Genomic DNA, 19,789 nt, shown 5'->3' with positions numbered 1-19,789 from the left:
CACTTGCTTGCATATATGCTCCCAACTGGGATGACCCCTCTTTCATATCCAGGTTAATCTCTGCTCTACCTAACATGAATTCTCACCGTTTGATATTGGGTGGTGACATGAACTGTGTTATGGATCCGACCCTAGACCGTTCCAGCTCTAGATTGTCATCTCCATCAAAGATGGCTCAGGCCTTAGCAGCATTCATGAAGGAAGCGGGTTGTATAGATCCTTGGCGCTTTTTATTTCCAAATCATAGGGAATTCTCTTTTTTTTCACATGTCCACCAGTCGTATTCAAGGATTGATTGTTTTTTTGTAGACAAAACTCTGCTACCCTTTGTCAAGAAAAGTGAATATTCTGCTATTGTAGTGTCTGATCATTCACCAGTAATACTGGACTTAGCCTTTCCACTTAATCAGGCTCAGCGGCCCATCTGGAGATTTGACTCAACTTTGCTAGCAGATGATAATTTTTGTGAATCGATGTCTACTGCCATAGATAATTTTTTGCTCGAAAACAAATCAGATTCTGTGTCGCCATCCATCTTGTGGTAAACATTAAAAGTGGTAATTAGAGGTGAGATAATATCCTACACGGCAACACGCAACAAAATTAGAAGATTAAGGCAGGAACAGCTTATCAGTTCTATGCTGGAGCTGGACCGTAGACATTCAATGTCACCCTCCCCCGAGCTGTACAAAGAGAGACTTTGTTTGCAAATGCAATATAATCTTATATCAACGCAGGATGTGGAACAATCCTTGCTTAGATCCCGTGGATTTGTATATGAACATGGTGAGAGGGCGGGCCGCCTCCTGGCCCACCAACTCAAGAGCCGGTCAGCGGCGCAGCTCATATCACAGATCCAAAAGACCCCTGACGAGCAAACTATTGATCCAGCTGAAATAAACCAAGTCTTTGAGAAATTTTATTCTGACCTATATACGTCACAATTCCCAGAGGACAACTCGGATATGAATAATTTCTTAAACAGCTTGGATATCCCTGTTATTGGTCCTGATAGGAAAAGGGATTTGGATAAGCACCTTACACTTAGTGAGGTTATCAATTCTATTTCAGCAATGCAGAGTGGCAAGGCCCCCGGACCAGATGGCTATCCAATCGAATTCTATAAAAAATTCTCATCCAAGTTAGCACCTCTTTTACTTGAAATGTTTAACTACTCACTGGAGCGGGGAACCTTGCCACAGACTCTTACAGAAGCTAACATCATACTCTTACTAAAACATGGTAAAAATCCAACAGACTGCGCTTCATACAGGCCCATATCACTTCTAAATGGTGACGTTAAAATCTTAGCTAAACTTTTGGCTATGAGACTGGACGCAGCCATGGCTGACATAATCTCCTCAGATCAGACTGGGTTTATGAGGGGTCGTCACTCTTTCTCTAATATACGTAGGCTTATTGGTGTTGTCCATTCTCCTGAATCGGGGGAGTCTCCTGAGGTTGTGGTCTCCCTCGATGCGGAGAAGGCATTCGACCGGGTTGAGTGGCCTTACCTATTTGCAGTACTAGCTAGGTTTGGGTTTGGGCCCAAATTTACATCATGGGTACAACTGTTGTATACTTCACCCAAAGCGAGTATAATCACTAACAAAACAAGGTCTGGGCCCTTTTCTCTATCCAGAGGTACCCGGCAGGGTTGTCCCCTCAGCCCACTCCTCTTCGTTTTAGCTATTGAGCCACTCTCAATTATGCTCAAGACTTCACAGAGTTTTAAGGGAATTTGTAGAAAACAGCTGGAACATCGGCTGTCCCTGTATGCGGACGACTTATTACTCTACATCTCGGACCCAGTATCATCTATCTCCAACATTGTGAGTTTGCTAAACCGTTTTGGTAAATTCTCAGGATACAAGTTGAACTTCTCAAAGAGTGAATGTTTTCCAATTAATAATTCTGCGCTCCAAATTACAGAAACTGACCTGCCCTTCCCTCTTGCTAGAGCAGGATTCAAATATTTGGGAATTAACGTGACACTTTCTTTCTCTGATCTGTTTGAAAAAAATCTCTCCCCTCTGCTTAATAATCTCAAACGTGACCTCCAGAAATGGAGTGTCCTAAATTTATCCTTAGCGGGTAAAGTAGCATGTATTAAAATGAACGTCTTGCCAAGATTTCTGTATTTGTTTCAGAGTATCCCAGTTTTTCTCCCAAAATCATTCTTCAGACTTATCGATAAACAGCTATCCTCATTCATGTGGGGTAATAAACATCCTAGAATCAGCAGGCGCTTCCTTCAGAGACATAAGGATGAGGGGGGTATGGCTCTACCTAACCTGTTGTATTATTACTGGGCAGCAAACCTACAAAAAATAGTCTGTCTACTCCATCAACCAGATGTTGACTGGTGTCAATTAGAACTGAATGCATGTAAGCCATCATCATTCCCTGCATTAGTTACCTCAAAGCTTCCTCTCTCTCCGAGGCAGCATTCGTCATGCCCAGTTGTAATCTCAACCCTAAAAATATGGTCACAATTTAGACAACACTTCAATATGATAAACTTCTCTATCTACAGTCCCATATGTCATAACCATGTTTTCCCGCCATCCTTATCAGATCCTGTCTTTGCCCATTGGCGGAGAGCAGGCTTAAATAAATTTAGTGACTTATATATAGATGGAATTTTCGCTACCTTTGATGCTATTTCCTCTAAATTTAGCTTACAGCGTTCCTCCCTATTTCGATACCTCCAGATCCGTGACTTTGTTCGTAACATTAGTCCCTGCTTTCCCAATTTACCCCCAAAGGGAGGAATAGACATAATTTTGCAAACTCCAACACAAGATAGGGGCTTAATCTCCAAATTTTATAATAGCATCTCATCTTTCAATACTGTGAAGCTCAATGAGATCAGAGAGGAATGGTCAGAGGAAATTGGAATACACATCTCTGATGAAACTTGGAACCACGCATTACGTAGAGTAAATGGGTCAACATCATGCGCTCGACTTGGACTAATTCAGTTCAAGGTCCTTCATAGGATTCATTACAGTAGAGCCAGACTCTCAAGGATTTATTCTACAGTGAGTGAAACCTGTGCTCGGTGCCACATAGCTAAGGCAAATCTAACTCACATGTTCTGGACCTGTAACAAACTGTGTAACTTCTGGTCCACAATTTTTCAGATCCTTTCGGAAGCTTTTGAAATAGGTATCCAACCCACTGCTGAATTGGCAATATTTGGAACTCCAGGGGAGGGGATATCATTAACACATAATTTTAAAAATGTACTAGCTTTTTCAACTCTCCTCGCCCGAAGAAGAATATTATTAGCGTGGAAATCAGAACACCCACCCAAGGCTTCTCTTTGGTTGAAAGATCTGTCCATGTTCCTTAAGTTAGAGAAGATCAAATTTTGCCTTAGAGGTTCGATCCAAAAATTTTACAAAACTTGGGCCCCTCTATTATCTTATTTTGAAAGACTGGATACCCTCCCTCGAGCCTGAAAATCGCATAGGAGTCAGCTCTGCTGTAGTTGCCTGTCCCCCCCGGCCCGGCGGCTCCTTGTGAATCTGGCTATCGATAGTGATTGTCAACCTGTGCGGTTTTAAATATCCATGTTCTGTCTTGATCTGTGTACCTACGCTTGCGCGGACGTCTGTTCTACATGCTGTCCATGTTTCTGTACTCTGTCTTAGTCCCCTGGGTTTTTCATGATTGTGATTCCTCAGCTGTATAATTGTTTTTTTTTTTTTTTTTTTAATTACTTTATTTTGCTGTTTTTTTTTTTTTTTTTTTTTTTTTTTTTGTTTGTTTGCAGCCGGGTACGGATGGATGGGGAGGGGTAGGGGACAGAATAAACAGAAGGTAAAGGAAGAGTCCACAGGATTGGGAGAGGGAAGGAGGGGAGAAGGGGAAAAAAAAAAAAAAAAAAAAAATGTCATGTTTTACTTTGTCCCTGTGTTCAATGTACTGTTGCAGATAGCTGACTAAATAAAATATAAAAAAAAAAAAACTTGCCCAGCCCTAATATATATATATATATACACATATATATATATATACACATATATATATATATACACATATATATATATATACACACATATATATATATATATATATATATATATATATATATATATATATCCCAAATATCTTTATTGCCAATTTTGTTGGATTTATCCTTTTTCTAGCGGCACAGTGGGTAGTGCTGCTGCAACGTAGCAAGAACGTCCTGGGTTCAAGTCCTACCCCTGCCCTGGGTTTTTCTGCATGGAGATTGCATGTTCTCCTTCTGCATGCGTGGGTTCTCTCCGGGTACTCCGGCTTCCTCTGTCAGTCCAAAAAAACTGTTAGACTGTTAGGTTAATTGGCGTCTCTAAATTCTCCTTAGGCATGAGTGTGTGCGTGAATGGTTGTTTGTCCTGTCTGTCTCTGTGTTGCCCTGTGACAGACTGGTGACCTGTTCAGGGTGTACCCCTCCTCTCACCCATTGACGGCTGCGGATAGGCACAAGCACCCCTCGCAAACCCACAAGGGATAGACGTATTAGAAAATGGATGGATGGATATCCTTTTTCTGTGTTTTTGTCATTGTTTTTAATTGTAAAGCATTTTGGTTGTCTCTATTGGCTGTGTAAAGGTAACCTGCCCAGCCAGACTGAATATGTGTAGCACTCTACGTTCTGCACATTATCGATCTGGGACTGATCCTATTAAAAGGAGGGACATTTAGCAGAACTCTCAAAGCTGATTGGGCGAAGCGACACCTCATGTCTGTCTACCATAGGCTGGCTTTAGCCAATCACAGGATCACAGTAAATGAAAGCAGGACACATCATGAAACCCCAACAAGGTAAGCTGGACAAGGCACTTCTTGCTGTTCTTCTTTAAACAGTTGTGAAAGCAGTTTTTGGTCGTTTAACAAATAAGCATGAAAGCTTTTGCAAGAAATGTCTTTGGAATTATATTACACAAGCAGAACCTCCTGCAGTTACCCATCAGAAAGCTGCTCAGCATCAGTGTGAACATCCTCTCAATTTTTGCATTGTGTAAGGGAAATGCAAAGACAAACTGTGCAATTTTCAGTAATAATTGAGTAACATGTTCATCTTTTGAACTTCTCAAAAGATTAGCTTCACTTCTGGCGCACCCTAACCCTTTTCCGGTGTAACAACAAACTCAGTCAACTCACACAGCCTTTAAATCCATTCTGTGTCTATGTGACCTACGAGATCTATAGCACCTTTGTCATACACAGAAACACTTATGTCAGCTTTGCACACTGTGCACTCTGCCACCAATTTGTCCCAACCAGTACATTATGAGGGACATTTATTAAGCATTTTCTATGCTAAATGCACCCTTGTGCTTTGACATCTTTTAAACGCCCAACTCACCTCCATCTGTTATAGAAATGTCTTTGCTGATTTCTATGATGAAACAGCAATGACACCACTATATAGATGGGGAATACATGAATAAGCAGCACATCACCTACTCTACAGGCCAGACAATTTTTACGCCGTCATTAGTTATAACAGTTACAGTAGATTTCTTAGCAGGATTATGAATAACACATGTAACTATAATTTCTTCCACTTGGCAAGTATCAGACAATGTCCCATCAACAATTTGTATTGAAATTGGACATATTTAGGAGTAAAAGGAACTCCAGATGATACTGGCTACTGGGTTCTTTTTGTAGGATGCCTTACCTGACTGGAGTCTGTGACAATTCCTGGCAGGTCCTGGACAGACCGACGTCTCTGAGCCTCACAGGTGGCTGTGGACAAAGGAAAAGGACAAGGAAACACAAGGGACAGGATGAGACCCTGAGAGGTTTAGGTAGCTGTAGTGGGAGACAGATTCTTATTTGCTTGTGACCTAAAGAAAAATCAGAGCTTGAATTCCACATGGGACTGATTTGTTGGTTTATGTTGTGGTTTCCCAAAATATACTATAAAGTTAGAGGCTTGTGCCCAAAATGATTTAATGCAGTCCGGGACCATATTTCACGGTCAGCCAACACAGGCAGTTGATGGAGCAACATTTTTATTCTTATTTTAATTTCATAGTAAGTTGGCCCAAAAACATCCTGCAACATTTACTCCATCAATTACTCATCCTTTTCATTAAACTTAACTAAATACAGCAAGTGCCCCATGTGCAGTTATTTTTGCTGTGCACAGACCAACATTTTCTTTTTCAGATGTACAATTATTTACAGATCATTTTCTAAAAATATCTAACTTGTTTGTTCGTTTTATTAAAACATTGCAAGTTGAATTTTTTGTGAGCAGGTTAAAAAGGACACGTTTTCATATTTCATTGTTCCTGATTCAAGTTTTGTCTCTCAGATTTTTGAGTAATTTTTGCTAAATTCAATTTTCAGATGATTTATTCAGTGTATAGAATAAAATACAATTATACATGGATGTTTGAGGTTGTAGCGTAACAAAATGTAAAAATAAAAAATCCTTGGGTTTGAATAATTTCGCAAAATACTGTTAATGCAGCCCAAACCCATCTATTAATGGGTGTGCACTGACTGGCTGGGTTGAATTAAAGGCAGATGATGAACAGATGTTAGGCTAAGAAGGCCTAACAGAAATGAAAGATGCTGTTCTTCATTCATTTTAAGATTAATACAATGTTTCAAGCAGCTCCAGTCAAAAGAAATTGAGGAGGTAAAATTAAGTATTGAACATGTCAACATTTGTCTCAGTAAACATATTTCTAATAACGTAAAATTTATATTAGATGTTGGCAACAACCCATAATCCTTAAAGAAATAAAAGCGAAACCACACATTATAGGTCAAAAAAATGGTATGACAGGACAGAAGTATCGACCACAAAGCAATTGCTGAAATAATAATACTAAAGATATTTTTTGCATGGAGAAACTAATGCATCAAGATAGTCTTTATTGATCTCACAATGGAGAAATTCACTTTGCTCAGGTTTGATTCTGATCCAATCGTTCACATAAATTGGGGTTCTTTTCGAGTCCCTGATCTTCAAGTGTTTATACAGATTCTCCATTGGATACAAGTCAGGTGATTTGCTGGCCCATTCTAACAGTTTTAACCTTGTGTTTGGGAGAACTATCTTGCTTGGAAATCTACACATTTCATCTTTCGATTCTTATCAAAGGTTTCCTGGTTAATTTCTCCATTCATCCTTGCTTCAATGTTATAAAGTCTGCCCGTTCCATATGCAGTAGGAATTCACTAGCAAACTTCTCTTTCGGCATGGGGTTTTTATGGTGATGTGAGGAACCATTTTCCCTCCAAAAATGGTCTGTGTAATAACGTCTAGAGAGTTCTGCTTTGGCTTCATTTGACCAGACTATATTCTCCCAGTATTTCAAGGGCTTGTCTAAATCTTCTCCAGCAAGCTTTAAACGAACTCCACTATGCTTCTCCTTTAGCAGTGGAGTCTTGTGCAACAAGTGTGAGTGATAAGTGAATTGCTTACCATTCACATGGTAAAAGCTACACATGCTATTTGCTTTATGGTAAAACTATGTTCTTTCCACTTCTGGATTACGGATCAAACAACACTCAGAAAATTAACAATTGCCATTAGTAGCTTTTGCAACAGTAAGTCTTTGAGAAGATTTCTTTGCTTTTACTAGGAATACCAGTCTGGGAAATACTTAAACCATCAGTTAAGGGGGCTGATATTGAACTGCATATAGCTGCAGGAATGCTTTCTAAATACAGATGTCTGCTGATTGCTTTACTTTCTGAGCCTTTTTGCACATCCTTTTCTTCATGTGTTCAACACTTTCCTGTACCATTCTAATTAATTAATCACAATTTGAGAAGTGACTTATTGGATGTGGTCTTACTGACATCAGGTACGAATTTCTTGTCTATAGAGATATTGGAAATATATTCATGGAGAAAAACATTTAGGTGTTCAATACTTCTTTTACATGCTGTACTGACAAGCATCTTGAAAGGGCATAAATACGAAAGCTTGCAGTGATGTTTTATTGCAATTTCCGCCAGTCGAGCAACACATGCCTTGTTTGTAGTCTTCATAGATGTCAAAGTCCAACCTAACAAGACTCACGTCATAACTATACAAAATATAGTACTTCAGGCTCTTCACAAATTCAAGTGTCTAGAAGTCATCATGCAGATATTTCAACATATCTAAACCAGATTCAAGATTCTAACGCTGACTGACTGTACGCTCCGCAAGACAATGCAGCTAAAAAACATGAGGACACATAAGGACACATCACACAACACAAAGTAAGTTCTGTCCAGTCTAAAGAAAACAAACTCACAAGGTCTGCAGTGTTGAAATTTTACGTGAATGCACACAAAGTGTAACCCTACACAAAGTCAAGTTGCAGGTCACTCAAACAAGTCTGGATGTCACTGGCAAGCCTGAATTATTGAACCGACCAGAAAACTTACAAACTGATATTAACTGTAAACCGCTGTTAAAACAAATGTCCCTTTGTGGTATGGGATGTTGTTTGTTTCTAATATTTCAATTTCATTTAGACTTTTAGATTATTTTCTACATAATTATAAGTTAGGCTTACTTTGTCACCTTTGCAAATTGTATATTACATTTGTCTAAGAAACTTTTTTCAGCAGATAAAACAGCTGAGCAATATTGATCAGCATGTATATGGAAAGCTTATAAGAGTAAGTGGCTTTCAGGGATTTGTCTGTTTTATGTAGTTTGAAATGAATGCAATAAAATGTAGCTGAGAAATCTGTAAATTTAATATCTAAAGTAGGGATGCACAATATATCTGCTTTAAGATGTATTTTTTAACGTATCAGTGCTTAGGAGAACCTAAGTAAATGTATTGACCCAATGTTATTGGGATAGCTCATGTAGAATAGCTATGCCAATCATAATTGCCATATCATAATTGATGATATGGCTGTATTTTGGTGAACAGCCAAATTGTAAGACAATATGTCTATCGCTAGTCCAGCCCATGGCATGTTAATCTCTGTGTTTAGGACACATTATACCTGCTGCACATTTGAACTTTAAAGTTAAAGTTAAAGTTATAGGACAATCTTCTTTCGGCTTCTGAGTTCCGCGGTTTTCACTCAACTTGGAAGACAAGCTAATAATGTCAGTATGCGGTTGGCCTGAGTTGTATTACTCAGCCCATTATTACTACCGAGACAAGTCCAGAAAGGACCGAGCCTGGAGAAGAGTAAGTGAGGAGACTGGAGTGGCAGGTAAGTGAAAGCATCCCTAGATAGCACAATTGAACTACTGTATTTCTGGCTTGTAGCACGCAAAAGAGGCAACTTTGTAGCCATATTTGCATTCGATGTGAACGCACGTTTAGAAGTTTATTAGAAAAAGAGGAAGGCTTTAGAAGAGATAAGACCAGAGTGTATCTGGGCGATTCTTTCACACGATCCTCCTGAAGAGTGTTGGAGCAGGTTGGATGATCTTGCGCATGCGCAGTTATTCAAAAAGTGACTTGGACATTTATTACCAACATTTCCAGAAAAATCATCCATTATACCTGTAATGAAAAGCACTAATTTAAAAAAACTGAAGAATATATTTTTAAACGATTGTCAGACTGAACTTGAAAGGGTCAAATAGAAACAAGTCAAACTAATTTTCAAATAAAATATGATGCAAAAACCACCAACAAGCACAAAACTACTGTTCGTGGATACGTTAGCACAGACCCTGCTCACAGTGTTGGGGAATGTGATTTCAAGCAACCTGCTCAACAACTGAGTCCAGGGTACGTACCAATTCATCATGGATATAAACAGCAAGCATTGTCCTGTTTGCCGTTTTGCTACAGTAATCATTTTTCTTTCTCCAAATGAACGGCGATTTGCTGACTACTTATTGTTTTTCATTGACATTTTATGTTGTTTTTATATTTCACAAACATAGGTTCCAATTAAGTTCTTTTCCTTGCAGTGTCAACATTAAAGTGTCTATTTTTACTGATATCAAATCCATAATTTTCCTCTCGTTTTAAAACCCTAAAAGGGACCCAAGGTCATTGACTGTCTTGGCCTCTAACAGGTTTATTTCAGTGTCTCATTTGAGCTGAGAACAGAAGCCTTTTTTGACATCCAGAGCTGTCCTCATTGCTTCGTATTCATATCTCTGCTAGTAATAATAGCTCTGACCCCCAAAGCGAGGGAAATTAATCAAAATGACTTTTGCAAAGTTAATGGATGTAAAGAGAGAAAGATAGGGGGAAAGGGCCATGCTTTCTCTTAGTCCTTTATGCATGAAAGTCAAGGACAAGTCTCAAAGAACTGGTGAGCTTATTTATTCCTTGTGCCCATGATTTGTTGTAGTCAAGGAAGGGAAAGAACAGAACACAGAGCCATGAGTTAGCAAAGTTATCTCATCTGCACACTTAATTTGTGGCAATATACTCACAGTTAGACCTAGGATTTTCCAGGAAATTATTAAAAGTTAACTAAATACTGATTTTAGAGGTTGTGTTATCAGATGAGAAGGCTCAACATTAACTCATGTTCTGGTGGTGGGAACTAAAATGAAACCAGAAAGCAAAGAGGCATGAGACCACGCTGATGTGTGGTTTCCCCTGTGCTAGACAAACACAACCAGAAATTAGACAACTAAGAGCTGGGAAATTTAGCGAGAATGAAATTGGACTGACACAAATGAGAGATTTGTGTCAGCTGACAGCAACCCACAGGCTCAGCCAAGCAAGCTCTACCCAATCACCGGGAAGCCCAGTGGTCCAGTGATACCTGTGACGACGATCTTGGGGACATCCAGAATGGTCCCGAATGATGCAGTTTTGCGATGGCCTCGCTTATACTGGGTGCTTGCTGCAAAAACACACATACACACATGGAGCTGCGTACACAACAAGCATGCAGACTAAGACAGACTTTTGGGCCCACAGCATGACTGCTAATATGGGTCATGTACATGCAGAGCGGAGAGTGAACTTGCAAGAAAAACATGCACCCTGCCCATTCCAGGAGCAGTGGGGCAGCCCTGTGCAAACTATGCAACATTTTTGAGCACAACATTAGCAGGCATTCATCTGCAATGCTGGACATTCTGGAGAAAATTACAGAAACTATTTGTTAAAACAGCATCAAAGCTTAGAAAACAACAAAGCAAACAGTGAACTTTAAGTGAAGGCAGTGATGTGTTTCCTGCTTCATATCTGAGCCTCTATGGAAAACATGACTGGTTCTTGCTACCGTTTCAAGTTTAAAAGAAACTTGGCATATTAAAGTGTGAAGCTTAAGCCAAGATGGGGAAAAAACAAAAATCATAGAACATAAAAAAGAGTGACTTCAGTCTGATGAAAGCAACCTCTTGAAAACATTTTCTAGACAAGAAAAAAAACATTTGACAAATTTTACACCCTGGTTTTTCTGTATATTTTGCTGCAGTGTGATGACTGGATGTACCTGTGGGTACAAACTGCATAGTGGGATCCAACTCAGACAGGTCAGCACTCTTTCGTTTGCTATCGGTGGGTGGAAAGCACTGGTTTCTTGGTGGCAAGCTCTCAACACTGCCGCCTCTGGACAAGGATGAATTCCTCAGTGAGTCTACCTGTAGAGAGTAGAAAATGCAGGCATATTTTGATTATAACCATTACCTTCCAAAACAATGATTAAAAGAAAACCCTTAGACTATTTTGAACGTGACTCGATCAACGTCAGACAATGCATATTGAAATGACACTAAACAAGCATCTGTTTAAGTCTGCATACAACTGGTGATGTTAGACCCATTTTGAATTTCTTTCATACTTACTAATATTAGCTTTATTATTATGGTTTTATTTTTGTGCTTGCTCTGAAAAGGGACCAAGGGAGTCTTAAAGGTGATTATAAAGTATATGTATGGTATCAAAGGCACAGAGGATAAACCACTAGTGTAACATCTGGAAGAAACAAAGACTGAATTCTTATTTGGTAGCAGAAAATAGAGATATACCTAGTGAGAAACAGAATAAACCCTGATCGTGTTGTCAGATCCTGCATTCATGTTATCAGAATTGACAAACCTTTTTGATGTATTCTAAACATTACTCCGGCACCTCAGCTCTTTAAAATGGTGCCCAGCGAAGGACAGCCTGTTGACATTTCCATTTCTCTTGTTTTAGATGTGAGATCTGATTTTAGAGCCTGCTATCCACACAAAGCCATGCCTTATGTTCGTTCACCAGCAAGCGTCCCAGGCCCTTGTTCTCATTTCGGGAGATTGGAGTCCAGCCCCCCTGTCCTCCACTTTACACGCAATTGTGGCTTTTCCACTAAAAAGGTTCCAGTTCTTAACAGGGCTGGTGCTACAGCCAGCTCCGTATGGGTTCTATATATAGTATGCCAACAACGGCATTGTTGGCATACGCCAGCAACGGCATTGTTGGCATACGCCAGTTTACATAACTGGCTAGTTTACATAACTTTTATTTACTGAACTGCAGCATAGAGAATACAATATAAAAAATACACAAAAAACTACAGTATCTTTCAGACTATAAGGCACACTTAAAATCCTTAAAGTTTCTCAAAAATTGATGGTGCGCCTTATATAGGATTACCGTTATGCTTACTGACTGATTTTATGCGGTACAATGTGCTAAAAAATCTGTTAAAATGTGCAAGTACGACTTTGGTTAACAGTGAAGCCGCTCCGCTCAATGGATATATGGAGGACTATGGTACACTGTGTCACCACCTGATCGGTCTCCTGAGCTGTCTACAAGACTGCCTGACTGTAATGTCTAAACTAGAAGTGCATTCATGTAAGGTAGCCTGTGCCTGGAGTATGTGCTACCAACAATGAACCAAGTAAGTTAATTCAATATAAAAGTTACTTTTATTTTGGCTTTATGTTAGAAACAGGGCAGTGACGTCCAACTACTCTGTCCTCCCAATAAAGATGGATAGCTCTCCCTTTCAGGAAAGAGCTGTGTACGTGGAAGAGTGGAGAAGATTTCATGCGCCTTATAATCCGGTGCAGTTTATGTATGGACAAAGCCACACACACCACATTAATTCAAGGTGCGCCTTACAATACGGTGAGTCTTATAGTCTGAAAAATACGGTAAGAAGCTTCATATTAGTCCAAAATCCATTTTAGTCTATGAAAAAGTCTTTCATCCACGTTTGGCTTGTCTCCAAACTCTGCCCTGTCCATAGTGAGCCAAATGTCTGGAGAGAACACCAGAACCCAACAATAATGCTTCTGGTCTTACCTTTGGTCTGAAATGAGGTGGAAACTGAGGTGTAATCTTGATAGTGTCATTGCTTCCTTGAGAATCACTGTGCTCCATATTTACGTCACTTCTGCTGCTTGTGCTGGTGCCAGTGTAGTCCATATATGAAACTAAAATCCATTAAACAAGAAAGAAAACAAGTTGTAGATATTTGATTACTTTTACATGACATTGATTTAACCCTTACTTTGAACATTTTTACTAAGCTTGACCGAAAATCTTTGTCTTGATAAAAATTAAAAAATACAAAAAAAGTTTTCATAGCATTTCACTTTTCACCACCTTATTTCAAATTGTATTAAATTAGGATTTTACTTCAGATCTCTACACGCAACACACCATGATGACAAGGTGATTTTTGGAAACAATTACTACAGTACCATTTTGTACCATGTGTTGTGAATTAGCGCTATACAAATAAAATTTAAATCAAATTGAAAAACCATTATGTTAATCAGAGTCATCCGAGGTAAAGTGAGTTGAATGGACAGGCCCTGTCTACATAAGGCCCCAAAATTCACAGTGTTTGGAGTAATTTTACTACAATGTAACTTTTACTTTTGCAAATCTTGCAAGTAACTTCACTAATAAAAACATAAGCTAGTTTTAACCAAAAATGCACCACAGAGACACTTACAGTTTATGTTAAAGCCAGATTCCATGATTATACACAAGCTGCTGTTGTTTGAATTTTATTTCTCATCTACTGAGCCTGCTGTGCCATTTGGTGAATATAATGTAAACAGTAGATCTTGTCACTGGAAAGACTTAGCATTGTTCTGACAAATTTACATTACCTACTAAGTATTGGTTTCATCAATTTAATGTAGAAAAAAATGGATTTGGAAAAATTTCTTCTGCATGGATTTGCTGTTTCGGAATCATGTTTTTGTGTCTGCTATTGTTAAAAGAGTATAGCATAAGTTCCAGGATTTTTGTCCCCTCTGGCAACAACTTCAAATGACACCAGTGTTATGCACCTGCATGGGAAAAGCATTTCATTTCTGTTTTGTTTTTTTTTTTTTTTTTTTTAAACATAAGCAGCAGTAGGCTTCAAAATCGCTGTTTGAAGCGGACTTTAACCAAGCGTTAAACTTATTTTTTTGTAGCCAAATGTGCATTTTCCATGACAACAGCAGCACTACTTCTGTTTCCGCACATGGACCATCAAGTGATACGGACTGACCAATAACACGAAAGCCGATTGGCAGGCTATGTGATTTTAGTTGCAAATACATTAAATTAAGCACAATTCAATGCTGTGTCAGCATTGTACTTTGCATTAGACTTTGTGTTACATGGGTGTAAGAAAATTAAGACCTATTAAAAAAACATTTTGAGACTTGCTTTTGTTTGGATAACTTTGTTGATAAAACATAGGATGGGGGAGTTTATTAAGCTGTGAAAAGATTTTAATGAGATCACAAGTGTTCAAGTGTTCCTCTATCCTCAAATTAAACTGCAAAAGGTATTATTTCACCAAGATAGAGACAAAGTTAGCATTAAACCAGAAATGGCTCATTAGTAGAAAACTGAAAAGATTACCCTGTACCTGTACTGTTTGCAGAGGTGCTCTGTGCCTCATCTGAATATTGGTATGGATACTGCAGAGGTTCTTCTGATCCTGGGAAGTACTGAGAAAATGACAAAAAACAAGTTAGTCAATTCTATTTTTGTCCATGACGTTCTCAAATAAGCATTTAGAAACCAGCACTAGCCATTCATGGAAGGTAGTCATCATACCTTTATTAGTTAGTAGAATTTTGATAATAATAATAATAATAATAATAATAATAATAATAATAATAATAATAATAATAATAATAAGGGATATTTGTCTCTGCATTTAAACCATCCCTTAGGGAGCAGTGTGCTGCTATACTCAGCACACTGGCCTATGGGGAGCAATCTGTGGTCAAGGGTCTTTATCAGGGCCCCTCAGTGACAGAGTTTCTAACCAGCAACCTTTGCAGACTCTCCAAGAGGCAAATGCCTGCCACCCTAACCACTAAGTCACCACTCCAACCCAGTCATCCTAACTTTAAGACTGAGGGAATCTGAAATATTACATGACTAGGTTTCATGCATACATGAAAAACCAACCATAGTACACTGTGTATACTGACAGCTGGTTTGGGGTTTTCTCTGATTTTGGCGATTGGTTTCTCCTAATAATAATAATAATAATAATAATAATAATTGAACTTTATTGATCTCACAATGGAGAAATTCACTTCTGCATCTTAACCCATCCCTGTTGGGGAGCAGTGGGCTGCCACTGTGCGGCGCCTGGGGAGCAGTTGGGGGTTGAGGGTCTTGCTCAGGGACCCAGAGTGCAGGCAGTTGGGATCGAACCGGGTACTTGCATCCTTCTCAGAATGCAAGCGCGCTGCTCTAACCACTAGGCCACCACTCCCCCAAGATAACAAGATCCTAGTTATATACAGAGGACACACTGTATAGAACTGATGCACCTTGTCCTACTTTTGGCACCTTCTTCTGATTATTGATTACTGAGCCGATGTGACAAGTGAATTTCTCCAATGTGAGATCAATAAAACCTATCTTATCTTATCTGTGCAGGATCATTTAACATCTCGTCTTTGATCTCACTTGTCCAAAGAATGTTAGTCCAAAGAATGTCCAAAGAGACATTTTGTGCTTTGATCGGCTGGTTTGGGTTGGTTTTACAGCCAACGGGCAGTTTTTGCCCATGAACCTTTTTGAAGGGCTGTCCCTGACTCAAGTTGTTTAGCTTGACCAGCTGTTACATTTTACAGGTGCTGGTCATATGATTAGAATATCATGATAAAGTAGATTTTTCAGTAATTCCATTCAAAAAGTGAAACTTGTATATTGTATTCATTCATTCCATATAGACTAATATATTTCAAGTGTTTATTTCTTGTAAATTTGATGATTATAACTGAAAACTAATGAAAACCCCAAATTCAGTATTTCAGAAAATTTTAATATTGCTTAACACCATTACAAAAAAAGGATTTCCGAATTTTGGCCAACTGAAACATATGAACATGAAAAATATGAGCATGTACAGCCCTCAATATTAAGTTGGGGCTCCTTTTCCCTGGATTACTGCAGCAATGCGGCTTGGCATGGAGTCGATCAGTCTGTGGGACTGCCCAGGTGTTATGAGAGACCAGGTTGCTCTGATTGTGGCCTTCAGCGCTTCTGCATTAATAGGTATGGCATATACCATCTTATTCTTCACAATACCCATAGATTTTCTATGGGGTTAAGGTCAGGTGAGTTTGCTGGTCAGTTAAGAACAGGGATACCATGGTCCCAAACCAGGTACCAGTAGCTATGGTACTGTGGGCAGTTGCCAAGTCCTGTTGGAAAATGAAATCTGCATCTCCATAAAGCTGGTAGCAGCAGGGAGCATGAAGTGCTCTAAAACCTTGGACCTCAGAAAACACAGCGGCCCAACACCAGCAGATGACATGGCACCCCAAACCAACAATAACTGTGGAAATTTTGCACTGGGACTCAAGCAAAATGGATTCTGAGCCTCTCATCTCTTCCTCCAGACGCTGGGACCTTGATTTTGAAAGGAAATGTAAAATTGACTTCCATCAGAGAACATAACCTTAGAACATTCAGCAGTAGTCCAGTCCTTTTTGTCATTAGCTTAGGCGAGATGCTTCTGATGCTGTTTCCTGTTCAAGAGTGGCTTGACAAAAGGAACGCGACAGCTGAAACCCATGGCTTGCATAAGTCTGTGAGTGGTGGTTGTTGAAGCTCTGACTCCAGGTGCTGTCCACTCTTTGTAAATCACCACAACATTTTTGAATGGGTCTTGTTTCCCAATCCTCTCTAGGGTGCGCTCATCCCTATTGCATTTACACGTTTTTCTACATCTTTCCCCCCCCCTTCACCTCTCTATTACTGTGCTTGGACACAGAGCTCAGTGAACAGCCAGCCTCTTTAGCAATGACCTTTTGTGTCTTGCCCTCCTTGTGCATAGTCATCTTTTGGACAACAGCCCAGTCAGCAGTCTTCCTCATGATTGTGTAGCCTACAGAACTAGACTGAGTGACCATTTAAAGGCTTTTTCAGGTGTTCTGAGTTCATTAGCTGATTAGAGTGTGGTACCAGGTGTCTTAAATATTGGACCAGTTTACAATATTCTAATTTTCTGAGATACTGAATTTGGGGTTTTCATTAGTTGTCAGTTATAATCATCAAAATTACACTTTAAATATATCGGTCTGTTTGTAACGAATTAATATAATATACAAGTTAAATTTTTTGAACGGAATTGCTGAAAAAAAAACCCTACTTTTTCATGATACTCTAATTATATGACCAGCACCTGTAATGCATAAAGTTAACTGTTTTTTGTACACTACATGTACTATTTGATATTTACATCCACCCGGATTTAGAAAATTTGACAACTTATTCACGTACCGTTATATCCCCTTTAAAAAATATTGTAAAAGGTGCATAGGGAAGAACACACCTTCTTCCCACACAGACCAGCAAAATGCATTTTCCACCTAGACAAATTTAGTTTATGAGTGTACTGCTTTCATTTTCTGGATGCATTCTTAGGCAAAACGAAAGAGTGACTAACAACAGAGTGAATAACAACAGAAAATTGTTCTAAAATGTTTCACTTCAACCAAGCTGAAATGGCGGAGGAAGTGTCATTCTTTTATTTTTATTGAGAAAAGTTAGTAACATCATGAACCTACTTGCTATGGATTTTCCCACCGGTTTGGAGAAAGGTTAATTTATTTACAGACTGCTCCATCGCTCGTACTTTAAATAGATGTGAACCAACTGCCAACTGGCCAACTGCCAGGGTTAAATGAACAGCTTTCCCTAGCTGCTGCTGCTGTTCAGGCGGAAGAGCGCCACAGGTTCAATAAAAGTGCAGATGGTGAGAGCAATGGGAGATGACATATTACCTTCATTAGATGAGTCATAATCTTGACTATCTCTTCCATGGAAGGCCGCTCAGAGGGGTTTTTAGACCAGCAGCGAGTCATCAAGCTCTCAATGGGTTTGGGCAAATTCTGAATTAGAGGCGGTCTTGTACCTGAATGTACAAAAAAAAAAACAACAAAAAACAACAACAAATCAAGTAAAAATAAAAATAAATAAAAATTAAGCTTTAGGCTTAAGGAAAAAAAAAGTTTATGCCTCTAAGAATTAGAACAATTTAGTAAAACCAGAGGGACACAGATTCAGTGCTGGAAAATAGTAAAAACATTCCCAGGTAATATTATTGTCATCAACTGGCATTCAGAGCAGGACCATGAGCTGCAGGTGGCACTGCACATGTCTGTGGCAGTAAGCCTTGAGGTACAGGCATTTATGAGGACTCTCAGTGGCAGACAGCTGGACTATGGCCTTTGGATCCACCACACACACACACACACACACACACACACACACACACACACACACACACACACACACACACACACACACACACAGTGACTCACCGTTGTGAACAGCCCACATAATCCGAAAAGCTGGTCCACCAATTTCATCAAAGGGCTTCCTACGAGTGATCACTTCCCAGAGAATGATGCCCCAGCTGAAAACATCACACTTCTCGCTATAATTGCTGCCTGCAAATACAGAGGGAGCCACAAAATTTTTTTTAGAGAAAACTCTTCCTCTTATACTGATGACTGATAAAAATGAATTCTCTGTGGCAAATTTAAGATAAGAGAGAAAAATGTGCCTGAGAAAACAAAGCAACAGAAGAGCAGTTTTTATATCCCCACTGCTTTCAGAAGGGAGAAGGCTGAAAATATGCAAAGCAATTTTTACTGATGAACAGCTCCTGTGTTGCTTAATTACAAGGCCTCTGTTGAAGAATAAAAGTGCACATCACAAACCTATTTTAAACTTGCTGTGCTGGTGTGTTTTGATTGCTCTTCACACCGATGCAAATTAGTTGTGAAGGGTTCATGGAGAGGCCAGGAGTAAGTTGTTTAATTGCATTTGAGTCGTGTATCTCGGCTCCAAAAACAAGATAATGACTCGATGTTATTTCATCTTTTCTCCTGACCCTCTCGCCAGGAACACGTCTCATCATTTAGTAATACATCAGGCTCCTGGCTGAATGAGAACACAAATTCTACACTGTAGTGTCCCTGGGGAAATAAAGGCACAAGTATCAAACCATCCATCTTCTTGTCCTTGCTTTGGCGACTACCATCAATAAAGCAGAAGAGTACGGCGGCTGTGGATGAATCAACGGTTAATGTATCCATGCTTGCAGAGCCGAGATGGAATTATAGTGAAAAGTGCCAGCGTAAAGTTAGGTGCAAGAAAGAAAACTAATGAACGGGTTTGTGGTATTTTAGACAGAATGCACAGAAATAAGCACAAGGAAAAATCAGGATGCATTCATTTCCAATAAAACCAGGAGGGCAGCAGGAATGCCAGCTCTACTTGCCTTCAAATACCTCAGGGGCCATCCATGCTGCACTTCCTTTGTTGTTGGTCATGTGGGTCTGAATATCACAAGCCGTTCCAAAGTCGCATATCTTCAGCACTGTGCCACCTGCCACTAGAAGCAGACTGAGACA

The 19,789-nt window shown here is 39.4% G+C and overlaps 1 protein-coding gene across 5 annotated transcripts in view; it reads right to left on the bottom strand.

The window, feature by feature from the left end:
• The window catches only part of map3k7 (mitogen-activated protein kinase kinase kinase 7), a 69,595-nt gene that overhangs the window by 30,720 nt on the left and 19,086 nt on the right, over positions 1-19,789 (bottom strand). For 4 of the 5 annotated variants that reach the window (XM_036147133.1, XM_036147130.1, XM_036147132.1 and 1 more), the window contains exons 7-14: positions 19,657-19,781; positions 18,692-18,820; positions 18,152-18,282; positions 14,767-14,848; positions 13,194-13,324; positions 11,395-11,542; positions 10,717-10,797; positions 5,681-5,748 (exon numbers count right to left, since the gene is read on the bottom strand). In XM_036147133.1, coding sequence (XP_036003026.1) covers positions 5,681-5,748; positions 10,717-10,797; positions 11,395-11,542; positions 13,194-13,324; positions 14,767-14,848; positions 18,152-18,282; positions 18,692-18,820; positions 19,657-19,781 — 895 coding nt within the window. The remainder of the gene's footprint in view (positions 1-5,680; positions 5,749-10,716; positions 10,798-11,394; positions 11,543-13,193; positions 13,325-14,766; positions 14,849-18,151; positions 18,283-18,691; positions 18,821-19,656; positions 19,782-19,789) is intronic. The other variant, XM_036147134.1, reaches the window with a different exon arrangement.

This window comes from Fundulus heteroclitus, chromosome 15 (assembly GCF_011125445.2).
Source record: "Fundulus heteroclitus isolate FHET01 chromosome 15, MU-UCD_Fhet_4.1, whole genome shotgun sequence".
Classification (NCBI taxonomy): Eukaryota; Metazoa; Chordata; class Actinopteri; order Cyprinodontiformes; family Fundulidae; genus Fundulus; species Fundulus heteroclitus.
The sequence above is the reverse complement of the archived record's forward strand: the minus strand, read 5'-3'. Positions and strand labels throughout refer to the sequence as shown.